This window comes from Eleutherodactylus coqui, chromosome 8 (assembly GCF_035609145.1).
Source record: "Eleutherodactylus coqui strain aEleCoq1 chromosome 8, aEleCoq1.hap1, whole genome shotgun sequence".
NCBI classification, from domain to species: domain Eukaryota; kingdom Metazoa; phylum Chordata; class Amphibia; order Anura; family Eleutherodactylidae; genus Eleutherodactylus; species Eleutherodactylus coqui.
This window is the reverse complement of record NC_089844.1, coordinates 186,806,515-186,826,556: the sequence shown is the minus strand read 5'-3', so window position 1 is coordinate 186,826,556 and position 20,042 is coordinate 186,806,515. Positions and strand designations below refer to the sequence as shown.

General features: G+C 44.1%; 2 protein-coding genes across 2 annotated transcripts; both read right to left on the bottom strand.

Annotated features, from left to right (window-relative positions):
• Positions 1–766: 766 nt before the first annotated feature.
• LOC136577721 (protein kinase C delta type-like) lies at positions 767–10,958 on the bottom strand. The gene is made up of 5 exons (XM_066577639.1): positions 10,691–10,958; positions 9,389–9,526; positions 8,768–8,893; positions 8,375–8,672; positions 767–1,638 (listed from the first exon to the last, which is right to left on the bottom strand). The coding sequence occupies exons 1-4, from the start codon at positions 10,862–10,864 to the stop codon at positions 8,574–8,576; spliced, it is 537 nt and encodes a 178-aa protein (XP_066433736.1). The 5' UTR covers positions 10,865–10,958; the 3' UTR covers positions 767–1,638; positions 8,375–8,573.
• Positions 10,959–17,115: 6,157 nt separating this feature from the next.
• LOC136578071 (uncharacterized) lies at positions 17,116–17,670 on the bottom strand. The gene has a single exon (XM_066577979.1). It carries the CDS (start codon positions 17,668–17,670, stop codon positions 17,116–17,118), a length of 555 nt encoding a protein of 184 aa, XP_066434076.1.
• Positions 17,671–20,042: the final 2,372 nt, after the last annotated feature.

The window sequence follows — 20,042 nt, the reverse complement described above, 5'->3', positions numbered from 1 at the left end:
GATTATATACATACAGTCCCTGGTGGGAAAGCGGCGCTCCTCGTTCTTCATATATTTCCTGGTCTTGTGCTTCTATGACTACTGAAATAATGGAGGGGAGGCTTTTACTAGTGATTTAGGAACTGCTACAGTTACTGGAAGGTTAAGGGGCCTGTTTATCTACTGGGGAAGTGGAGGGTCTACTTAGGAGGGAAAAGTGTCTGTTCTGATTATTAAGGAAGGGGAGAGCCTATTGGCACAATTGAAGAAGATATGGGGACTACTGGAGAATAGGACAGTGGGAGGGGGGCACATTTTGTTTAAAGTATGGGACATATTTTGAGAATGTGGGAAATGAAGGGGACGGTGAGCAGCTGTACTGTAAGTACCATTAAAGGGTTACTGCACTTCGAGACTACTTGTTTTAGCATGATAGCCATTGTGATAACTAGTTAAAAATCCCTTTAAAAAACTGGCAACTAGTGGGACTCCCGTCCTTCTAATTTACTGTTGTTAGGGGTGGCCTTGCAAAGGAGACCAAAGTGCTGATGTTGCCTGGGTCCAAATTAGTATAAGCAATTAACGAGCTCGGAGAAGTCACACTGACCAAGCATAGTGCTATCAAAATGGCTTCTGGTTTATTGAAGCAAAAACATCAAATTAAATAGACCATAGACCACTGCCTAGACAGGAGGGGCTTGTAGTCAGCAAATAACTGCAAGGATACATTTATTTTTAATGAGAAAGCAAAAGAAGGAGTTTTGAGACAATACAGTTTGTTCTTGTTCATTAGATAAGACACAGTGAGAGACCTTGAAGTCTTCTCATCCACCTGTTTCCCTAACCAAAACACATTTTGTATTTCTTACTATTTATTCGTATTTTGATAGCCTAGCAACTAAATTAACCCTCTACATCTCCCCCATTTTGGACATGGAGTCAAGACAAGTACGACTCCTAGTCTATAAACACGTAATTCATATCGGCGCAGAGAAAACTTTTTCAGTACATTTAGAAATACATGAGATTATAACCTTAATTGCTCTATAAATGCATAATAAAATCATCACAACTTGTAATATACTTTGTAGAATCCCCATGAACCAACCTCCTAAACCAGAAAACCAATTGGCAGGGTTCAAAGAACTAAATGTGTTACCCCACCAGCTATCTCTGGTTTCTGAGTTTCCATTTGTCCATGCAAACAGTTCTTTCGACGGAACAGGAACAGCCAAGAAAGGAAAACCAGTGGCACCAGGTGTGTGCACAAGTCCAACAGTCTTTCACCTGTGAGGTGTTCAGTCCATCTACCAGTATTTGGTGGTGTCTAACAAGGTGGTTCTGGGCATTGTCCTTTTGCACCGTCTCACAAGGGCGAAGCATGGAGTGATGAGTCCAAAGGTCCATCAATAAACAAAATGTCCTTCATTTTCCTTCTCATGGGGGGGCAAAGAAGGGCGTGAAAAGTCCCATTAGTCTCAAGACAAGCAACAGTTCCTTCAACTTTACTAAAGTAGGTGTGGTCAGCAGGACTTGACAGGGCCCTTTGAATCTGGGCCCTAGGGATTTCCGGACACGCCTCTTTACGACCACCCAATCTCCAGGTTGTAGGGAGTGAGATCCCCCTAGGTTGTCTGGGCCTGGAATGGGAGAAAAAGACTAGATTCTGGGTTACTGGTAGTTGGTCACACAGGTGCTTTACATATCCGGCTACTATATCATAGCCCTGCTGTAGGGCCTGTGGATGATACAGCCCCAATCTTGGCATAGAGCCAAACAACACTTCTTTTAACTTAAGCGTACCATTTAGTCTTTTAACTTTGCCTAAACTCTGCAGGTGTGAAGTGTGTACCTTTGTTTGAGTCAATCACTTCCGGTGCCCCATATCTGCAGGTTACCTCATTCATCAGCTCCTGTGCGATTACCTGCTTATTTACTTTGGTAACAGGGTAGGTCTCCGACCTGAAAAGACATCAACAACAACAAGCACGTATTCATACTTCCCAACAAGTGGGAGCTGAGTGTAGTCAATTTGCAATCCCTGAAATGGGTAGAGTGGTCTAGGCAAGTGTTATGTGGCAAAGTTACTTCTGCCCTGTTGCTTACGGCAAAGATCATGCAAAATTGGACAAGTGATGATGCAGCAGCTACAGAAAACCCAGTAGCCACCCGTCCTTGTTCAAGCGTCGACATCATTGCTGCTTTGAACGGGGTGTTGGATGAAGCAAGCATCGCCACCATGCTGAAGGAGGTGCTGGAAGGCCTGGAGTACCTGCATAAGAATGGCCAGATCCACAGGGATGTTAAGGCTGGAAACATCCTCCTGGGTGAAGACGGCTCCGTGCAGATCGCAGATTTCGGCGTCAATGCGTTTCTAGCCACAGGAGGCGACATCATCGGAAATAAAGTCAGAAAGACCCTTGTGGGCACGCCATGCCGGACGGCACCAGAGACGACGGAGCAGGCCAGAGGACACGACCTCAAGGCGGACATCTGGACCCCCGGTAGGTGTGTCTTTCCGTGCATTCGCTGGGCCATCATGGGGCACAGGGACCGTGGTGGGCAAGTTCTGTTGACTGTTCACCGTCCCATTTCTGCTGCTCCCATATTAAGTCCATTTGTCTTTCTCTTCCTTGCTGGCTTGTAACTGTAAAGTCTTTAGCATATCAAAGTCCAAAGTTTGTATCAAAGTCCAAAGTTTGTATCAAAGTCCAAAGTTTGTTAAACTCTTCTTTTCTTCTTTTCTTCCATGGCTCGAGGGCCACTGCCTTTGCTGTGTGGTCTGTGATGGCGTTGCCTCTTGTTTCTCTGGTGTAGGAATTGGTGTGAGCTTTCCACTTTGTCAGGTAGTAGTAGGGCTTCCATGAGACTTTGCACCGCTGCACCATTCTTAATTGGCTGTCCTGCTGAGGTAACAAGCTGTCTGGCCTTCCATGTTAGGCCGTAGTCATAAGCTATGCCAAATGCATACAGGGAGTCAGTGTAAATGTTTGCCGTCTTACCTTCTACCACTCTACACACCTCAGTGAGGGCCTGTAATTCTGCTTCCTGTCCTGGGACATGCGGAGGCATTCTGCTTTTAGGACATCTTGTTGCGTGACCACTGCATATCCAGTGTGGAGTCGTCAATCACCCTGGTACTGTCTATAACAAACAACTCAAAATATGCATTGTTAACAAGGGGCTTCAGTAACCTTTATTATGGCCACCTGTTCTGGCAACATGATGGCTTCCATTAGTAAACTTACAGCTTTTCTATTCTTGATGGAGGAAACACAAAAGGCTTAGTGATGCATTGAGGTAACTATTTGGGTCAGGAGTACATAAAAAAAAAGTTAATCATCAACATATTACAAGAGGGTGGTGCCCTCGGGAATTGGCCAGGCGTCTAATATCAGCTTCATGTATCTGGTGAACTGGTTTTTGGCTATTCTGTGCCCCTTATGGCAGCACTGTCCAGCAGTACTGCTTTCCTCTGAAAATGAATGCAAACAATTACTGACAGTCTGGCTGGCCCTTTAAAATCTTTCTCTTTAACGGGGAACAAAAGGGGTATTGGCTGGGAAGACACATTCCTTAAGGGCTTTAAGTTAACATAAAGAAGAGACAGTGTCTGCAATTGCATCTTCCTGGACATGTGCCAGGGGGTACTGACGGACCAAGGGGCTAAGAGCTTGTTCCTCTGCGTACGTAAGAGTGAGGATGGATAGAGGTGTCGCTTGGTCTGCTGCCATCCGACATAAGGTCGGGTGACTTTCAGACCCGGGGTGTATACGAGCCTCACCGGACGGGTGAAGTTTGATACAACCTCCCAAGGGTCCCATCACGTCAGTTCTCAATATGCTTTCAGGACCTTCCAGCACAAGGAAGCGCGTGAGGAATCGTGGCCCTTTAAACATTACCTCAAGCGGTTCAGTTTCTGCCAGCTGAATTGGCACTTCTGCAACCCCTTGCACCAATTACCGCTAGACAATCAGGCTGGTATTCTATTTCAAATAGATCATAACCTTGTTGTAAGAAGGAAAAGAAAAAAAGTTTAAAAAAATTTAAAAATTTTAAAAATAGCTGACCTGCAATACCTAGATCACCTATATCTTCTCTCCCCCCCTTTGAACTAGGGTACTTAATTGGAAGGGTAACCGAGTTCAAGGTAGTAGAAGAATGACAAGAGCACATTGTAGCTGGATTTGACGGGCCAGAAATAAGTGCTTGGGTTGCACTTGCGTGTATATGCTCCGGGTGTCATGGGGGGGGGGGGGGTGAGGACCACTAGGGGGGGGAGTTGGTTCAATACCAACTCCGAAGACTTGTTAACCATTGCCTGTACTGCTGCCACCGCACAAACACATGAGGGAGCTCCTCGAGCCACTGGATTCAGCTTCCTGGAGTAGTATCCAGGTGGCCGTGGGTGTCCCCTGTGCTTTTGTGTCAATACTGTCACCTGGCCAGAAAATTCAGTACAGAAAAGAATAAATGATAAAGTATAAAAGGGTGAGAAATGAGCTTCAGGGGTGAGAGAGAGAGAGAGAAGAATGATTGAAAGGCAGTCCTAGAGTAGTTGCATAAGAGCGGAAACAAAGTGGATCCATGGGCGGCAGTATGAAAACAAGGCCCAGAAAGGTGCGGAGTTTGGCAGCAGGTGTAAGTACAGGTATGGCCGTTTGTGCGTTTCTTCTCTTTTTTTTTTTCTACAGAACATTCTCTCAGAAGCAGTATAATTGTGACTTGTTGGCAGGCTTCCAAATTATCAGCACACAGCGCCTACATCACACATTAACTCTCATCCGTTCATGCAGTCAAGTCTCATTCAAATATTAGTAAGAGTTCACACAGGACATAACGCGTATGATGCAACTGTCCTCATCTTGCAAAAAAATGCATTCAATTCTGCTCAAGCAAGCAGGGCTACTTGTCCAGTGTTCTCCGCTCTAATCTTTGTCCTTGAGAAGCACGCATTCCTTCTCACAAATCTCTGAAGGGAAGGAGGGTGGGGGGGGGGGGGCTTGCAGCTGCAGCTTTTCACAAGAAGCACACATTAACTCTCTATCAATTTCTATATATTCTCCATTTTCAAAACCATACAATTCACACAATACATTCAACGTCTGTCTTTCTTCTCAGCAGTATCTGACTTATGAGAAATGGACAACACGTACAGCAATGACACAATGTTGGGGCATTAAGACATACAGGACAGACAGCACGGTGGTTAATTGTCACATAATTGTCTGCAGACTCTGTATGAACTTGCTTCATGTCATAGGGGGACACAGACTAGAGGATTCCCTTTCTCCTCCATTTTCCCCCTTGCAAAGTGGAAAAGATTTTTCCATCAACAACTACATTTATGGGAAATTTTAAGCACAAACCTACTTGGGATGGGGGTGCTAAACACAGACTGCAGAACAGATAATCGGGAGAAGGCTATTTGCAGGCGGGAGAAGGCTATTTGCAGGCGGGATGAGGGGACTTGAATGTTTCTATGCAAAATTCAGAAAAGGCACTCTTCATTGCAGTTCAAGGAATTGGTATGCCAGGTAAAAACATACATAAATGGGAGATGAGAAGCCAGCTCATTTCTGCTGCGGAGCTAAGATGACATCTGAGGGGTAACTGAAAGTATTGTTGCAACAGATGCTAAAATGGCCGCTGGGCCATGGCTGGCACTGAAATGGCCACCGAAGGCGTGGCCTAACTGGGCGATGGTGACGGGAGGGTCCAGGAATACTACATACTAGACACGTATCAAGATATACCGGCTGGTATTGGCCCCAATAACAACACGGCCATCTAGGGGCAGGACAAAGGGAGAAAAACATCATCCATGACACGGCCGGGGCGGTGCCCTCAGATGGTGAAGAAGGGCTGCCTTCCTTTGTCTTCAACTCAAAGCATATGAATAATCGCCATCTTGAAACTGCAATTATCTTACTTCAACTTTACATTACTTATTGACTCTACATACTACCAACTGGGTATGCCTAGCCCTATGCTCAATGACTATACCAACAGTTTCACATAACTTCTTGACTTTCTTCACATACTTTTAACCTTTACTATCTCCAAATCTTGCTAGTAGAAGACTCCCAGAATTCTAAAACACACCTGCTTTTCTCAACAATTCGCTACATTCTTTCCCCACGGCTAACTTGCTTTGTCTGACCTTTGCTATTTCTCTAGCTGTTCCCATATAGGCATACTCCTTGCCTTGGACGTTAACTGGCGTCTCTGATATCGTATAGGCGTACCTACTGATATCCTCCCCTTCCCTCACTTCAATTATCTCAATAGGGGTAAAATCTTCCAGCAATCCCACAGATTACTTCGGATGGTAAGAGGAGATCACATTTACTGATATCTTCCCCTTCCCTCTCCCTAATTCCTGCCCCCATCTCAATATGCCCACTATTCTTCACTAAGTAAACAGGACACTATTTTCACACAGTACGTTATAGGAGGACACAAAGTCGTTCCTTGTCCCGGAATAGTATTACAGCGACTTCCAGTAATCACAGAGATTGCCTCGGAGGGTTAAGGGGAGACCACACTTGCCTCTCAGGGAACCTTTGGTGATATTAGAACAAAGCCAACAAAAGCAGATAATTGCCAACGTGATACAAACAATCAGTACAGAAACTTCAAGAATTTCCTCAGGTGACATGGCATAAAACAGGGTATGAGTTCTTCCGTCTATTACAGTTTTATGAACACATACGTTAAAATATGGCGGAGTATTCTTATAAATACATGCAGCAACTAACCTTCTGCCAACGATGAGCCCACAAATCACTGGAAGCCCAGAATCAAAGTGGCAAGACAAGGGCCTACCTTTCACCGGTGATTTTTGGATTCTGGGGTCCCGTGATCCTGGTCCCGTAGTGTTGGCAGTTGGCGTCGTCAGATATCGGCTGCAGGTAAAGAATAAATTCCGCCCCCCGTTTGGCGCCAAGTAACTGTTAGGGGTAGCCTTGCAAAGGAGACCAAAGTGCTGATGTTGCCTGGGTCCAAATTAGTATAAGCAATTAACGAGCTTGGAGAAGTCACACTGACCAAGCATAGTGCTATCAAAATGGCTTCTGGTTTATTGAAGCAAAAACATCAAATTAAATAGACCATAGACCACTGCCTAGACAGGAGGGGCTTGTGGTCAGCAAATAACTGCAAGGATACATTTCTTTTTAATGAGAAAGCAAAAGAAGGAGTTTTGAGACAATACAGTTTGTTCTTGTTCATTAGATAAGACACAGTGAGAGACCTTGAAGTCTTCTCATCCACCTGTTTCCCTAACCAAAACACATTTTGTATTTCTTACTATTTATTCGTATTTTGATAGCCTAGCAACTAAATTAACCCTCTACACTGTCCACTGCCTGTTGTTAAAGGGGTTGTCCCGCGCCGAAACGGGGTTTTTTTTTTCAACTCCCCCCCCCCCCGTTCGGCGCGAGACAACCCCGATGCAGGGGTTAAAAAAGAACACCGGAGAGCGCTTACCTGAATCCCCGCGCTCCGGTGACTTCTTACTTACCTGATGAAGATGGCCACAGGGATCTTCTTCCTCGGTGGACCGCAGGGCTTCTGTGCGGTCCATTGCCGATTCCAGCCTCCTGATTGGCTGGAATCGGCACATGACGGGGCGGAGCTACACGGAGCTACACGGAGCCCCATTGAAGAAAGCAGAAGACCCGGACTGCGCAAGCGCGGCTAATTTGGCCATTAGACGGCGAAAATTAGTCGGCTCCATGGGAACGAGGACGCTAGCAACGGAGCAGGTAAGTGAAAAACTTCTTATAACTTCTGTATGGCTCATAATTAATGCACAATGTACATTACAAAGTGCATTAATATGGCCATACAGAAGTGTATAGACCCACTTGCTGCCGCGGGACAACCCCTTTAAGTTAAATCCATTTCTAGTAAGAGGGATACCAAGATGGAACATTAATAGGAAAGTAGAAATGCTGACATGCAGGTTGTTTTTACTGCTTGTGGCTTTAACAAAAAATAGAAAGCATTCACTCTAAAAAAAATGTAAAAAAAATTCGGCCTCCTCCTTACCCCTTAATAGCCGGCCATCACACACCTTTTTCCACCCACCCATGACAGCGCTGTCATAAGTGTGAGGAAATTAAACTACCAGTAATGGTGAGATGATCATGGCGTACAGAGATGGTTAAAAAAAAAATCCGGCCTCCTCCGTACCCCTTCATAGCCGGCCATCACACACCTTGTTATGTCCTCTATGCCCAGGACAGCACCAAATGCTGGAGCTATCGTGAGCATGAGGAAATCCGATTACTGGTAGTGAAAAATGTTCTGCACGTGCCTGTGATTATAATGAAGCGCAGATATTATGGCGCGTATCATTAGAATGAGGCGCAGATGTTTTTGCACTCACCTCCAGCACATGATGGGATCTGCTGGCCTCTTCATCTTGTTGATCATCCTTCGGGGTCCATCCTCGTCTCCATGGTCTCATCTGGTTGATGCCTGATGTGTGGTCCGGTCTTCCCGAGGCTCCTGTGCTCAGCTAGTTCTGATGAGGTTAGAGCTTCGTGTCTCTTCAAGGGTTTTCTAGATGATAAAAAGAAAATCCCTCAAACAAGGCCTGGTCCTCGGCTGCTACTTCCCTTTACCTCTTTTGCCTCTAGCTTGGCCAGATTGAACGCCTTCGGACTGTGACGGGGTTCACTTGGCTATAAAAGAGGGAGCAAAAAAAATGATGATATTAGAATTAAAACTCATCAGGCTGATTAAATGTGACTAAAAGCCCCAAACTTCATCTACTGACTTCAGGTGTGAAAGGTGGGGTCACTTCCAGGGCTTCCACAGCGACCCAATCCAGACAGCGGAAGAACTGGTGCGTCCTGATGGTCCCGTTGACTCCTAAGCGACGGGTGGGATCCTTCTTAAGGAGCTAGAAATGATAAAGCGGAAGGCATAAATGTAAGCAGTAGAGACAACATGTTCACAGCCATCACTCTACTGGAAGATACCAGGAAGACTAAAGCCGCCTTCAGTCCCTCTACTGTCACAGTGTTAAAGGGGTTGTGCCAAGAAGCTGAACCCCTTTGAGGATGCAGGGTTCACCCCAGTTCCCGCTTTTGGCACCCCCAGCAAGCAGCTGACTTTTCCTTGGGAAGTCTCAGTGTCTGCTGCAGAACAAATGGACATCCACATGAATGCTTGTCCTGTAATACCAGCCATTCATGAAGAGTCAGGACGGGGCCAATGTTACTGAGCAGCTCTCCATCCTTGTATATACAGCGGAGCCCCAGCAGGGGAACCCGTTCTGTGAAGTTCATCAGCCCCTAATAGGCCATATGAACTGGGGATGCCGCCTTGGCATAACCCCTTCAAATACAAAAACCCAGTAGAATCCACAGTACTGGTTACATATAAGACTACTGACCTGCTTGATGAGGTTATAAATCCCTGAGGATGCATCGAGTCTCTGGTCGTCATTACTGTGGTTGGTCACCATCTTCCTTAGGATGACGCCGAAGGAGTACCAGTCCACTCCGGCGTTGTAAGCCTTCCTAGCCAGAACCTGTCATGAAGAAGAGAGCAGATATTGAGTTGGTTAAACCGTTCCACAATTTTATGTCCCCCTACTTATTCCTACTTAGTAATTGTGTGTGACCATGTAATACACTGAGATGTGACGCTCCTTTCGTTGTGGCTACACTCAGGCACAGGTTAAAGGTTTGAATGTTTTTGTTTGCATTTAAATATTGATGATCTCTGCTTAGGATAGGTCATCAATATCAATTGATGGGGGTCCAACACCTGGTACCCTTATTGATCAGCTATTAAAAAAGGGGTGTGATGCTTGAGCAAGTGCTTTAGCCTTTTCATTGTATACCAGGCATAGTGCTGTACATAGTGTAGTGGCTGTGCCTGCTATTGCAGCTCAATTCTGTTCTCTTGAATAGACCAGAACTAAAATAAAAAATAAAATAAATAAAGACTGCAGTCCCTTCAAACAGCTGATCAGACGGGGTGTCAGGAGTTGGACCCCCACAATGTTATATTGATGATCTATCATAAGGATAGCTCACCAATTGGAAGCTTCAGATGTGATACAAAGTAACTGACGTACTCCAGTCCCAGCAGAACATGCAGCTGTTACACAGGACAGATACATTGGAACGAAAGATTGCAACAAAGTCCAAGTTGCTGCCCACGTAAGACTCTCGTAATGAGGCGCTGGGGAGTGCGTGCGTTGGTAGATGAAAAGTGTAAAATGGGGAAGAAAGTCAAAAATCTTGATACTTTTGGATGTACATGTTTATTTGGCTCAATCTTTGTACTGACTCTTGGAACCTTCCAGAAATCCCCCATTTGCTGTATGACGGCCTTCTACACTCTCCGCATGCAATGGATCCATTTTATTTTTAGGGCCCACAGATAGCCGAAGATGCACCTAATATATTAAGAGTTGCACACATCTTCCAACGCCGGAGCAACATATTAAGAGCGGCGGATGAAAAGCTGGTCTTAATAGATCCACCCTGTTGTTTTTCGAAATGATGTGTGTATTTTATATTAATAACTAATGGCAGAAAGGGGTTCCGCAGCAGCTAGGGCTGAATATCAGAGAGAATATTGGGCCTCAGGTGTAATGGGTAATGTGATGTCAGGGGTCTGTGAGGCTGTGCAGTGTGTGGGGTCTGCAATGACATCTGCTAATATCATGTAGACAATATCTTACCTTGGTCTGTAAAGCAAAGTCTGCATGGACGAGGAAGGGGCTGCCCGACGCCATCTGTAGGACCCGTCGCTCCACCGTCACGTAGTCTCCACCTAGGGTAAGCAGGGCTCTCTTGCCGACGATCTTCACAGCAAAGTGCTTGCGGGTAGATGGATCCTCCGCCAGCAGGACCATTCCGAAGCTCCCGTGGCCCAGCAAGTGGTGGAACAACAGTCTCCTTCTGATGCTATCAGAGACTGCGCCCCTGGAGCCAGTTGGCTGAACGCTGCTGATGCCTAAGAGGAGAAGACATAGAGAAACTGCAGTATTAAAGGGAACCTGCTGCCTCCTACGAGCACCATAAACTATGTTACGGTGCTCACAGGCCAGATTCTGAGGAGTCTGGGGATGTAGTCTTTATACTCACCCATCTGCGAGTGTCACTCGTTGAAGTTGGCACCAGTGGACTCCGCTCCGCAGCCGGCCGCACGCACTCCCATAGAGAACAGTATGTGTGCGCGCATGCAATGGGGCTTATTTGCTATTCAAAATACAAATTATACCAGAAAACGGTCCTCCATGCTTGCGGCACATTTATCAGGTGTGTTTAGACACTTTAAGACACTTTTTACAACTGGTTTGAAAAAGGCTGCAGGACCTAAATTGTGCCAAACATTTCACCGAATTGCTGGGAATTTGGCTGCTGCAAATATTGGCGTAAAATACATAGTACTGAACGGCTGCTATTTACACTGAATGCCGCATAAATGATAAACCATGATTGCTCAGTGTAAATAGCAGCCGTTCAGTACTGAACAGCTGCTATGTTAAGTCAATGGAGAGGGCGGGTGGAGCGAGGAGTGAAATCTCTTGCAGCCTCCCCACTGTGAGCCAGCGATACTAGCTACTGTGTAACAGCACGAGAGCGAGTATGTGCGGGGACGAGTGTTGGGCATCGTAATTACATTTCTTACAAGGTCAAATAAATATTATTTTGATCCATTGTTGTCGGGCCCTTAAAAGGCATGGGACCCATGGGTCAGTGCCTACTTTACCTATTTGGTAATCTGGCACTAGTCGTCAGAAATTACCATAGTAGTTGGGGCCAGGTGGAGAAGATGTCACCACTGAGTCACTGGGCTTCTATGGATCTGTCGCCTCTCCTGACATGTCTCTTATACTACATCCTTGGATTTGAGAAAACTGTTCTGGAGCAACTTTACCTAGAACTCTGTGCAATGACGTTCCTCTGATATTCCTCCTGGAAATGAGTAAGGTCTATAGAAAGACTTTTTGTGATGTAGCTAAAATCAATCAATAGCGTTACAAAACTTCTCAGTGCCGCCGAGGCCTGATTGATAACTGGGTGTCACCATGCAATCCACCAGTAGGAGGGGTTGTACATATATAGTCATTATACTGGCGGGAGTTGGTGCATATAACTGTATTTGGGTGGAAGAGGTCTGTGCATATATCTGTACTGGGGGCGGAGCATATTATTTATTTGCAGGAAGGGTTATAGAGGAACACCACATTGCAGATTTCTAGGAAAAGATGCTGCAATATTACTGCATGGAGGATACAAGTATTTACTGAAACAGAGGTAACATGTCGGTCCTCTGATCTAGTGCCAGCATCAGACCAGGGCTCTGGGCTCCGGTATACAACACAAAAGAAAGAAAATAACACAAAATGTGCAGAATAAGAAAATGCATTTATTGCATATAAGGGAACAAAAATAGATTAAAAACACTAAAAAGCAAAACCAAATGTGCACATAGATCAAATTGAGCAAATACAATAAAAGGCAAAGCACAACCACAGCCAGTTATGGTAATGAGTATATATATATACAATACTATAACCCAAAGAACAGCTATAGAACATGCAAATAACAAGTAGTAATATACAAAAATGTGTAGAAAATAGCAGCCATATAGTGCAAAAATGTTTATTATAAAAGCATTAAAAAAAGACAATGTGACATCTAATCTATATGGTCAAAATCTCAATCCCCGTACAAGTCCCAAGGTGTGATGTAATGCTGCCGGGGGGCCCTGGAGGAGATCCTCCTAAAAAAAGCTGTTGGGCAGAAACCCCATGAGTATCACTATACGTATTCCTCAGGAAATATCTGACCAGTTTTTAGAGAGTTCCTTTAAAGTGACCCCCTGGTTGGATAAACAAAGATGGCCGGACCAGCTTCTCTGACTACTGGATGCAGTAGCTGCCAGCTAGATCCCCGGCGGGGAGGACATAGCAGGATTATTAAAGGCCAGCAAGTGCCAAGTATTGGCCATCTCCCTAGGGGCATACTACATCAGGTAGCCCCATCCTGGGATCAGCAGACATGACACAAACATGGCGGTATAAGGGCTTATTCACACCGCAGGATATAAAAGCCAAAACCAAAATACGGGAAACATGCAAATATCTCCACTAGACTTTCTACACATTCTGGTTTTTGAGGAGTAATGTTGTTGAACATAGAACACCTACAGATTGAAGCTACTACATGTTTGACAAAGATTGCGAGCATTGAGGAACAGATTAACACCAAGATATCCACTGAACAGTGGACTACAGTGCTTAAAAAGATTGATGTATCACTGCAAAAATTTAAAGAGGACATTGAGTCAGTTAAACGGACAAAGTGGTTTCGCGACCTAGACGATTACGAAAAGGGTCGCATATATAGTTGGCGCATGACTAAAAGTGAACGTAATATGCGTATACCTAGACGTGGTCGATATGCGTCTAGAAGAAAACAATTTAAGGAGTCAACGTTTGGTTTTTCCTCGGTCGGTTCCGAATCTACCGATGAATCCTCTCAGGGTTCTAATAGATCAGTTCATTTTTTAGGATCAGGCCCTTCCAATCGTGGGAGAATGAAAAATGCCGCTTCAAATCGGTTCGCAGAGGTGGAAGAAAACACGCAAGATGGAGAAAAAGGGTCACTAAGCAGGACCACACGATCCAGCAACAAAAAGGCGACAACGCAACTAACCTAGTGGTAAACATCTCATCTAGGACACTCTCGGAGGTCGAAACCACAGTTCTATCAAAAGGTTTGTCCTATTGTCCAACCCCTCAAATAGACTGGTTTGAGATTGATTTGAGTCTACGGGGCTTCTTTAGGAGACTGCGCCTTAAATCCTTCTTCTCTCAACAATCGAATGGTGACACTTCCAACAATAATGGTGACTCTAACCCTATTGGACAAGTACCTTTCACCTTACGTAAGTGTGGCATTTACAATAAGAGCAAATTTCAACCACCGGATACTAACCACATTGTTGAGACATACATCTCCCTGGTTCATGCTGACGTTAATAAATTACGCAGGCGTAATGTATCCTATAAATCTGTATCTAACCTTTCTGGTGAGGAGCGTCGGGCGCTCAGAGCGCTGTCAAGTGACGGGTCCATCACCATCAAGCCCGCCGATAAAGGCGGAGCTGTGGTGGTGATGGACTCGATCCAGTATGAGGCTGAAATTTATCGACAGCTAGCAGATCTCAACGTATATGAACCGTTATCAAACAACCCCACCAGTCAGTATCAGACTCTTCTACGGAATATTTTGTTTGACGCCGTCATGGAGGGCAACATAGATCAAGCCCTTTATGATTTCTTGTACGTAATCACACCAGTGGTGCCAACTATTTATGCATTACCTAAAATCCACAAATCTCTTGTAAACCCCCCCGGACGCCCGATCGTCTCGGGGAGGGGATCATTATTTAATCACACATCAATTTTTTTGGATAAGGTACTGCGTAGGTTTGCTACCTCGGGTGCCTCTTATGTTAAAGACACCAGTGATTTTTTAACGATCCTGAGTAAAATGACTATTTCAGGCGATGTGATTCTGGCCTCATTTGACGTGACATCGTTGTACACGTCAATTACCCATGAGAAGGGATTAGAGGCAGTGAGATACAAACTAGCATTGTCTGACATATCTCTCGAATGCGAACATGTTGTTCTATCATTACTTGAACTTATTCTGTCAAAAAATTATTTTCTTTTTGCAGGCAAATACTACAGGCAGTGCCAGGGGACCGCCATGGGTTCGAACGTAGCGCCTACCTACGCAAATATTTACATGAACAGATTTGAGGAAGAGTTTGTGTATGCGTCTGCGTTCTGGCCCATGGTGGTCTCCTGGCACCGGTATATTGATGACATATTTTTGGTGTGGCGTGGCAATGAGAGTGACTTGATGTCATTCCACTCGGAGTTAAATGGCATTTGGCCAGAACTCCAATTCACTTTGAAATATTCAAGAAACGAAATTGCGTTTTTGGACGTTCTAGTAACCAATGTTGGCGGTAGATTGGAAACCGATCTTTATGTTAAAGAAACGGACCGTAATAGTTTACTAGAATACAATAGCTTTCACCCTCGCTCCATGGTAAGGTCTTTACCGTGGAGCCAGTTAATTAGGGTTAAACGAGTTACCATTGACCACAAACTTGATATTCGTTTGTCACAGATGTGCACTAAATTTCTATCACGTGGATATCCTCAAAATGTAATCACTATGGCCACACAAAGACTGACTAATGTTCAACGTGTTGATTTGTTGTCCCCTAGATCCAGGGTGGAGGGTCCAAAACGGATCCCTTTTGTATCGGTATACAATCCTGTAAGTACACGATTATCTGCTGTTCTCAGAAAACATTGGTCATTGCTACGCATGGCCGACAATAACATTGAGGAGTTTGTTAATCCCCCCATGATGTCCTACAAAAGGGGTAAGAACTTGCGAGACATCTTGGTACACTCATTGTATGAAAAGAAATCAGGATTACAGCAAACATTATTAGCACCCCGCCGCTCGGGAAATTTCCCGTGCCTAGGGTGCTCTTGCTGCAATAATATGCTTAAGGGTGATAAATTTCACCATTCATCAACGGGTGCTGCTTTCTCGATTAAAGGTTTCTTCACGTGTTCCTCTTCTTACGTAATTTACCTTTTGTGTTGTCCATGTGGACTGCAGTACGTAGGAGAAACAACGCTTGAAGTTCGTACTAGAATTAATGGACATAAAAGCTCTATTCGTACTAAGAACCTGTCATTACCTGTTTCGCGCCATTTTGTGGAGAGTGGTCACACGGTCGGTCAACTACGATTTAGGGTGATCGACTGTGTGCCCCCGCTCTCACGTGGTGGCGATCGTGAAAAAATTCTCCTTAAAAAAGAACTCAGCTGGATCTATACTTTAGACACTTTGACGCCACGTGGCCTCAATATAGATTACAATATCACGCAATATCTATAGTGCTGTTGAACCTCACTGTATCTGTCTTACTTTTATTTGTGCATTTTTTGTATTTGGTATTTATTTTGATATGTTTGTCATATTTTTGCTTATTTATACTTTTTTTCTTTTGTTATAGTGGTGAAATATATATTCGTTTGAGATATTGGATATTGGAATCTACCGGAGTGAACTTGGAGCCACACATGGAGACTTACATCCTTTATTTGCAAACACATTTTGTACATATGCATATACAGCGGTTTCTGCTGCGTTTTTGTAGCGATTTGTACATTATGCATCTTTTTCCTTGGTGCTACTAATCCCAGCTGTTATATTTATTATGTTTCTATACATTGCGATATTTGGATGTTTGCTCTGTGTTTTGCTCCTGTTCCTCCTGTATTGTATGAATTATTTTTTGTATTTGACTAATTAATGCATGGACTTTTGTTGACACTTTGGGGTTTTTTTTACCTTTTTTCGCATTGAATACGTAGTATTTATGCGCCCCGCTTTGGAACGCACATTTTGACACGCAGGCCTTTTTTCGCAAGCTTGCGATTAATTTATGCGCCCTATTTGGAAGCGCTTATTGTGATGCGCACATGTGGCACATTCAATGACGTGTGTTCACGTGACAGTGTAGACACGCTGTATGAGGCCCCTATGCGTGGTACGTCGTGACATCATGACGTTCTATCACATGATTTTCTCCATGACGACGCCTGATGCCAGAAGTGCCCACAAGTATCCATGCATTGATTCTAAACCCTCCACATGAGGTACTGATTTGCAATTAACAACTGATTGGCTGTTTGACTGCATATATACCCTGTTGTACCATTGCTTTCATTGCATTTGAAAAAGACTTTGTGTCGAAACGTCATGTATCTGTGACTTGAGGAGGAATAAAGCTCTGCATCATTTATCTGCACCTGGTTTGCTGCCATACTTTTCTCTACATACTTGGTTTTTGAGGAGTAGATACAGTCAGAGGAGACCACAATCCATGAGCGTGTAATTTATATCTATGCACATTAATTGTTGGATTGGACATTTAATTTAATAAACACAAGAACATGAAGTTTACATCAATAGTCGGACATTTCCCATGAGTTACAGTTGGTGGCCGTGAGACATGACATGTATACTGTGTACCATCAGACAGGTGGCCATGCTAATGTAGAGAGATCTTACCTGAGCATTCAGGCTTCTCCTCCACCATGGATTTCTGTCCGGAGGACGTCCGCCGTCTTTTCTTCTCTCTGTCTCCGGATGAGTTGAAGATGGCTCCTCTCTTGGCTCCAATCTTCTCCTCTTCTTCCATTTCCTGGACCGATGTTTTGGGTCTTTTGACGGAAGACTGCCTCCCATCTGAAGATGAGTCATTGGTGTGTCTCCGTTTCTTCTCTTCCTTCTCCTGGACCGATGTTTTGGGCCTTTTAACAGAAGACTGCCTCCCATCCGAAGATGAGTCATTGGTGTGTCTCCGTTTCTTCTCTTCCTTCTCCTGGACCGATGTTTTGGGTCTTTTGACGGAAGACTGTCTCCCATCCGAAGATGAGTCATTGGTATGTCTCCGTTTCTTCTCTTCCTTCTCCTGGACCAATGTTTTGGGCCTTTTGACGGAAGACTGCCTCCCATCCGAAGATGAGTCATTGGTATGTCTCCGTTTCTTCTCTTTTGCTTTCTTTGCCTCCATAAAATCGCTCTGCTTGCCGTCTGCAGACATCTTCTCAACTGTCGCTAGTCAATCCAACTGTCACTCTGCCGTTGCTATGGAATCATGACACTTGACCTGGCCGCACTGGTCATGTGACCAGCCACCAACCAATCATAATAAAGGACAAGTATTTTGAAACTTAGATTGACTTTAAAAATATCTAAGGTCCTGTAAAATGTTCTGTAGGATACAAGGATCCACCTTTACTGATCTCAGAGGAGCCACATAAAGTGGCCATTTTTGTCTGTTACTACAGATCCTCTTATGTGGGTACTTCACCAAATCTCAGCAAGATGAATGTTTCCCCACAGTCTATGTACTATAGACATATGGATTACCATTTTTTAATAGGGGTTACCTGCTATAACCCCTTTTTCTTGCAGTTCTTGTTGGCTTGGTAAAGTGGTTTGGCCCCCAGATACCATTTATCACCTCTCCATAGGATAGCTGATTAATGTACTCTATCATTGCCAGGACCTCCACTGATCGCTAGAAAGGGGGTTTGGACTCCCCTATATGAATGGAGTGATGGTCACACATGCGCACTTCCCCTTTATTCACTGTCTATAATATTAATGAAGCTAATGGAGTATAGCCGAGTACCATGTAATGGGTGGTGTCACATCCAGATTAACCTCAGCTATAACATTACCATGTGATTTATCCCATAAGGTCAGCACCGACACAAACCGAGGCCAGAATTACTGTTCTCTGGAAATAGAATGCAAAAGTGATTGAAAAGTCTTATGTATCCCAAAATGATTCCAATGAAAACTACGTATCAGCGAGCGACAAATAAGCCCCATAGCGCTCCGGCGTCAAACATATAGAAAACAGTTTCTGGGTCTTTGGATGCGAAACACAAATACAAATCCTTCTAATGGTATTTTATCCTGCAGAAAAAATATTAGGAAAGAACTCCATAAAGTTTGTATCGCAGTAATCAAGATATCCGGATATTCAGATCACACGGGGAACGCTATAAAAACCACAAACAATGGGGGAATTGCAGTTGACTTTTCCATTTACAACTAGCAGTAAATTTATAGACTTCTACAACGTATATGACACAATGTACAAAACATCCCCCCGGCTTACTGCTGGCAATGATAAAGAATATTGGTTGGTCATTAAGGCCAAAAATAGGGTTTTCATTAAGGAGATAATAAAGAGTGTTCTTTAATATTCTGTATAATTGACTGCTGTTATTGGAGCACTTTGGGGTTTGCAGGTTGTGGTGTTTGTCCTGGCTGCCAACTCGTCCATCTGCTAACTGGATGGTTACCTGTCCCCCGTGTATTATCAGCGACCTCCATTGTCACCCAGAATTATCAGCATCCTCCATTGTCCCCATGTATTATCAGCAGCCTCCATTGTCCCCCATGTATTATCAGCGGACTCTATTGTTCCCTGTGTATTATCAGCAGTCACCATTGTAACCGTGTAATATCAGCAGCCTTCATGGTCCTCGTCTATTATCAGCAGCCTCCATTGTCCCCATGTATTATCAGCAGCCTCCATTGTCACCCGTATATTATCAGAATTCTCCCTTGTCACCCGTGCATTTTCAGCAGCCTCCAATTTCACCCGTGTATTATCAGCAGCCTCCATTGTCCCCTTGTATTATCAGCAGCCTCCATTGTCCCCGTGTATTATCAGCAGCCTCCATTGTCCCCTTGTATTATCAGCAGCCTCCATTGTCCCCAGTGTATTATAAGCAGCCTCCATTGTCCTCCAAGTATTATCAGCACCCTCCATTAGGAGTCTGTAGGTTACTATAAAACCAATAGTTGGCGCTGTAGGTTATTATAAAACCTATAGATGGTGCTGTGGTTTTTTTTAAAACCAATAGATGGCGCTTTAGGTTACCATAAAAGCAATAGATGGCACTGTACGTTACTATGAAACCAAAAGATGGCGCTTTATGTTACTATAGATGGCGCTATAGGTTATTATAAAGCCAGTAGATGGCGCTATAGGTTACAATAAAACTGATAGCGCTGTAGGTTACTATAAAACCAATAGATGGCGCTGTAGGTTACCATAAAACGAATAGATGGCTCTGTAGGTTACTATAAAACCAATAGATGGCGCTGTAAGTTACTATAAAACCAACAGATTACACAGTAGGACACTATTAAATGAAGAGATGGCGCTGGAGGTCACTCTAAAACCAACAGATGGCGATGTACGTTACTATAAAACCATTAAATGGCGCTATAGGTTATTTTAATTGTAATTGGCAATGTAAATTACAATAAAACCAATAAAAAGCCCTTTAGGGTACTATAAAACCTATAGCTGGCGCTGTGTTTTTTTTTTTAAACCAATAGATGGCGCTGCAGGTTACTATAAAACAAATAGATGGGGCTGTAAACTAC

Coding starts and splice junctions, on each gene's coding strand:
- LOC136577721 (XM_066577639.1), bottom strand. CDS start 10,864: ATGGTCCTGCTGGCGGAGGATCCATCTACCCGCAAGCACTTTGCTGTG. Junction 9,527..10,690: donor ACTTTGCTTTACAGACCAAG/GTAAGATATTGT, acceptor TCTTCATGACAG/GTTCTGGCTAGGAAGGCTTA. Junction 8,894..9,388: donor TTTATAACCTCATCAAGCAG/GTCAGTAGTCTT, acceptor TATCATTTCTAG/CTCCTTAAGAAGGATCCCAC.
- LOC136578071 (XM_066577979.1), bottom strand. CDS start 17,670: ATGTCTGCAGACGGCAAGCAGAGCGATTTTATGGAGGCAAAGAAAGCA.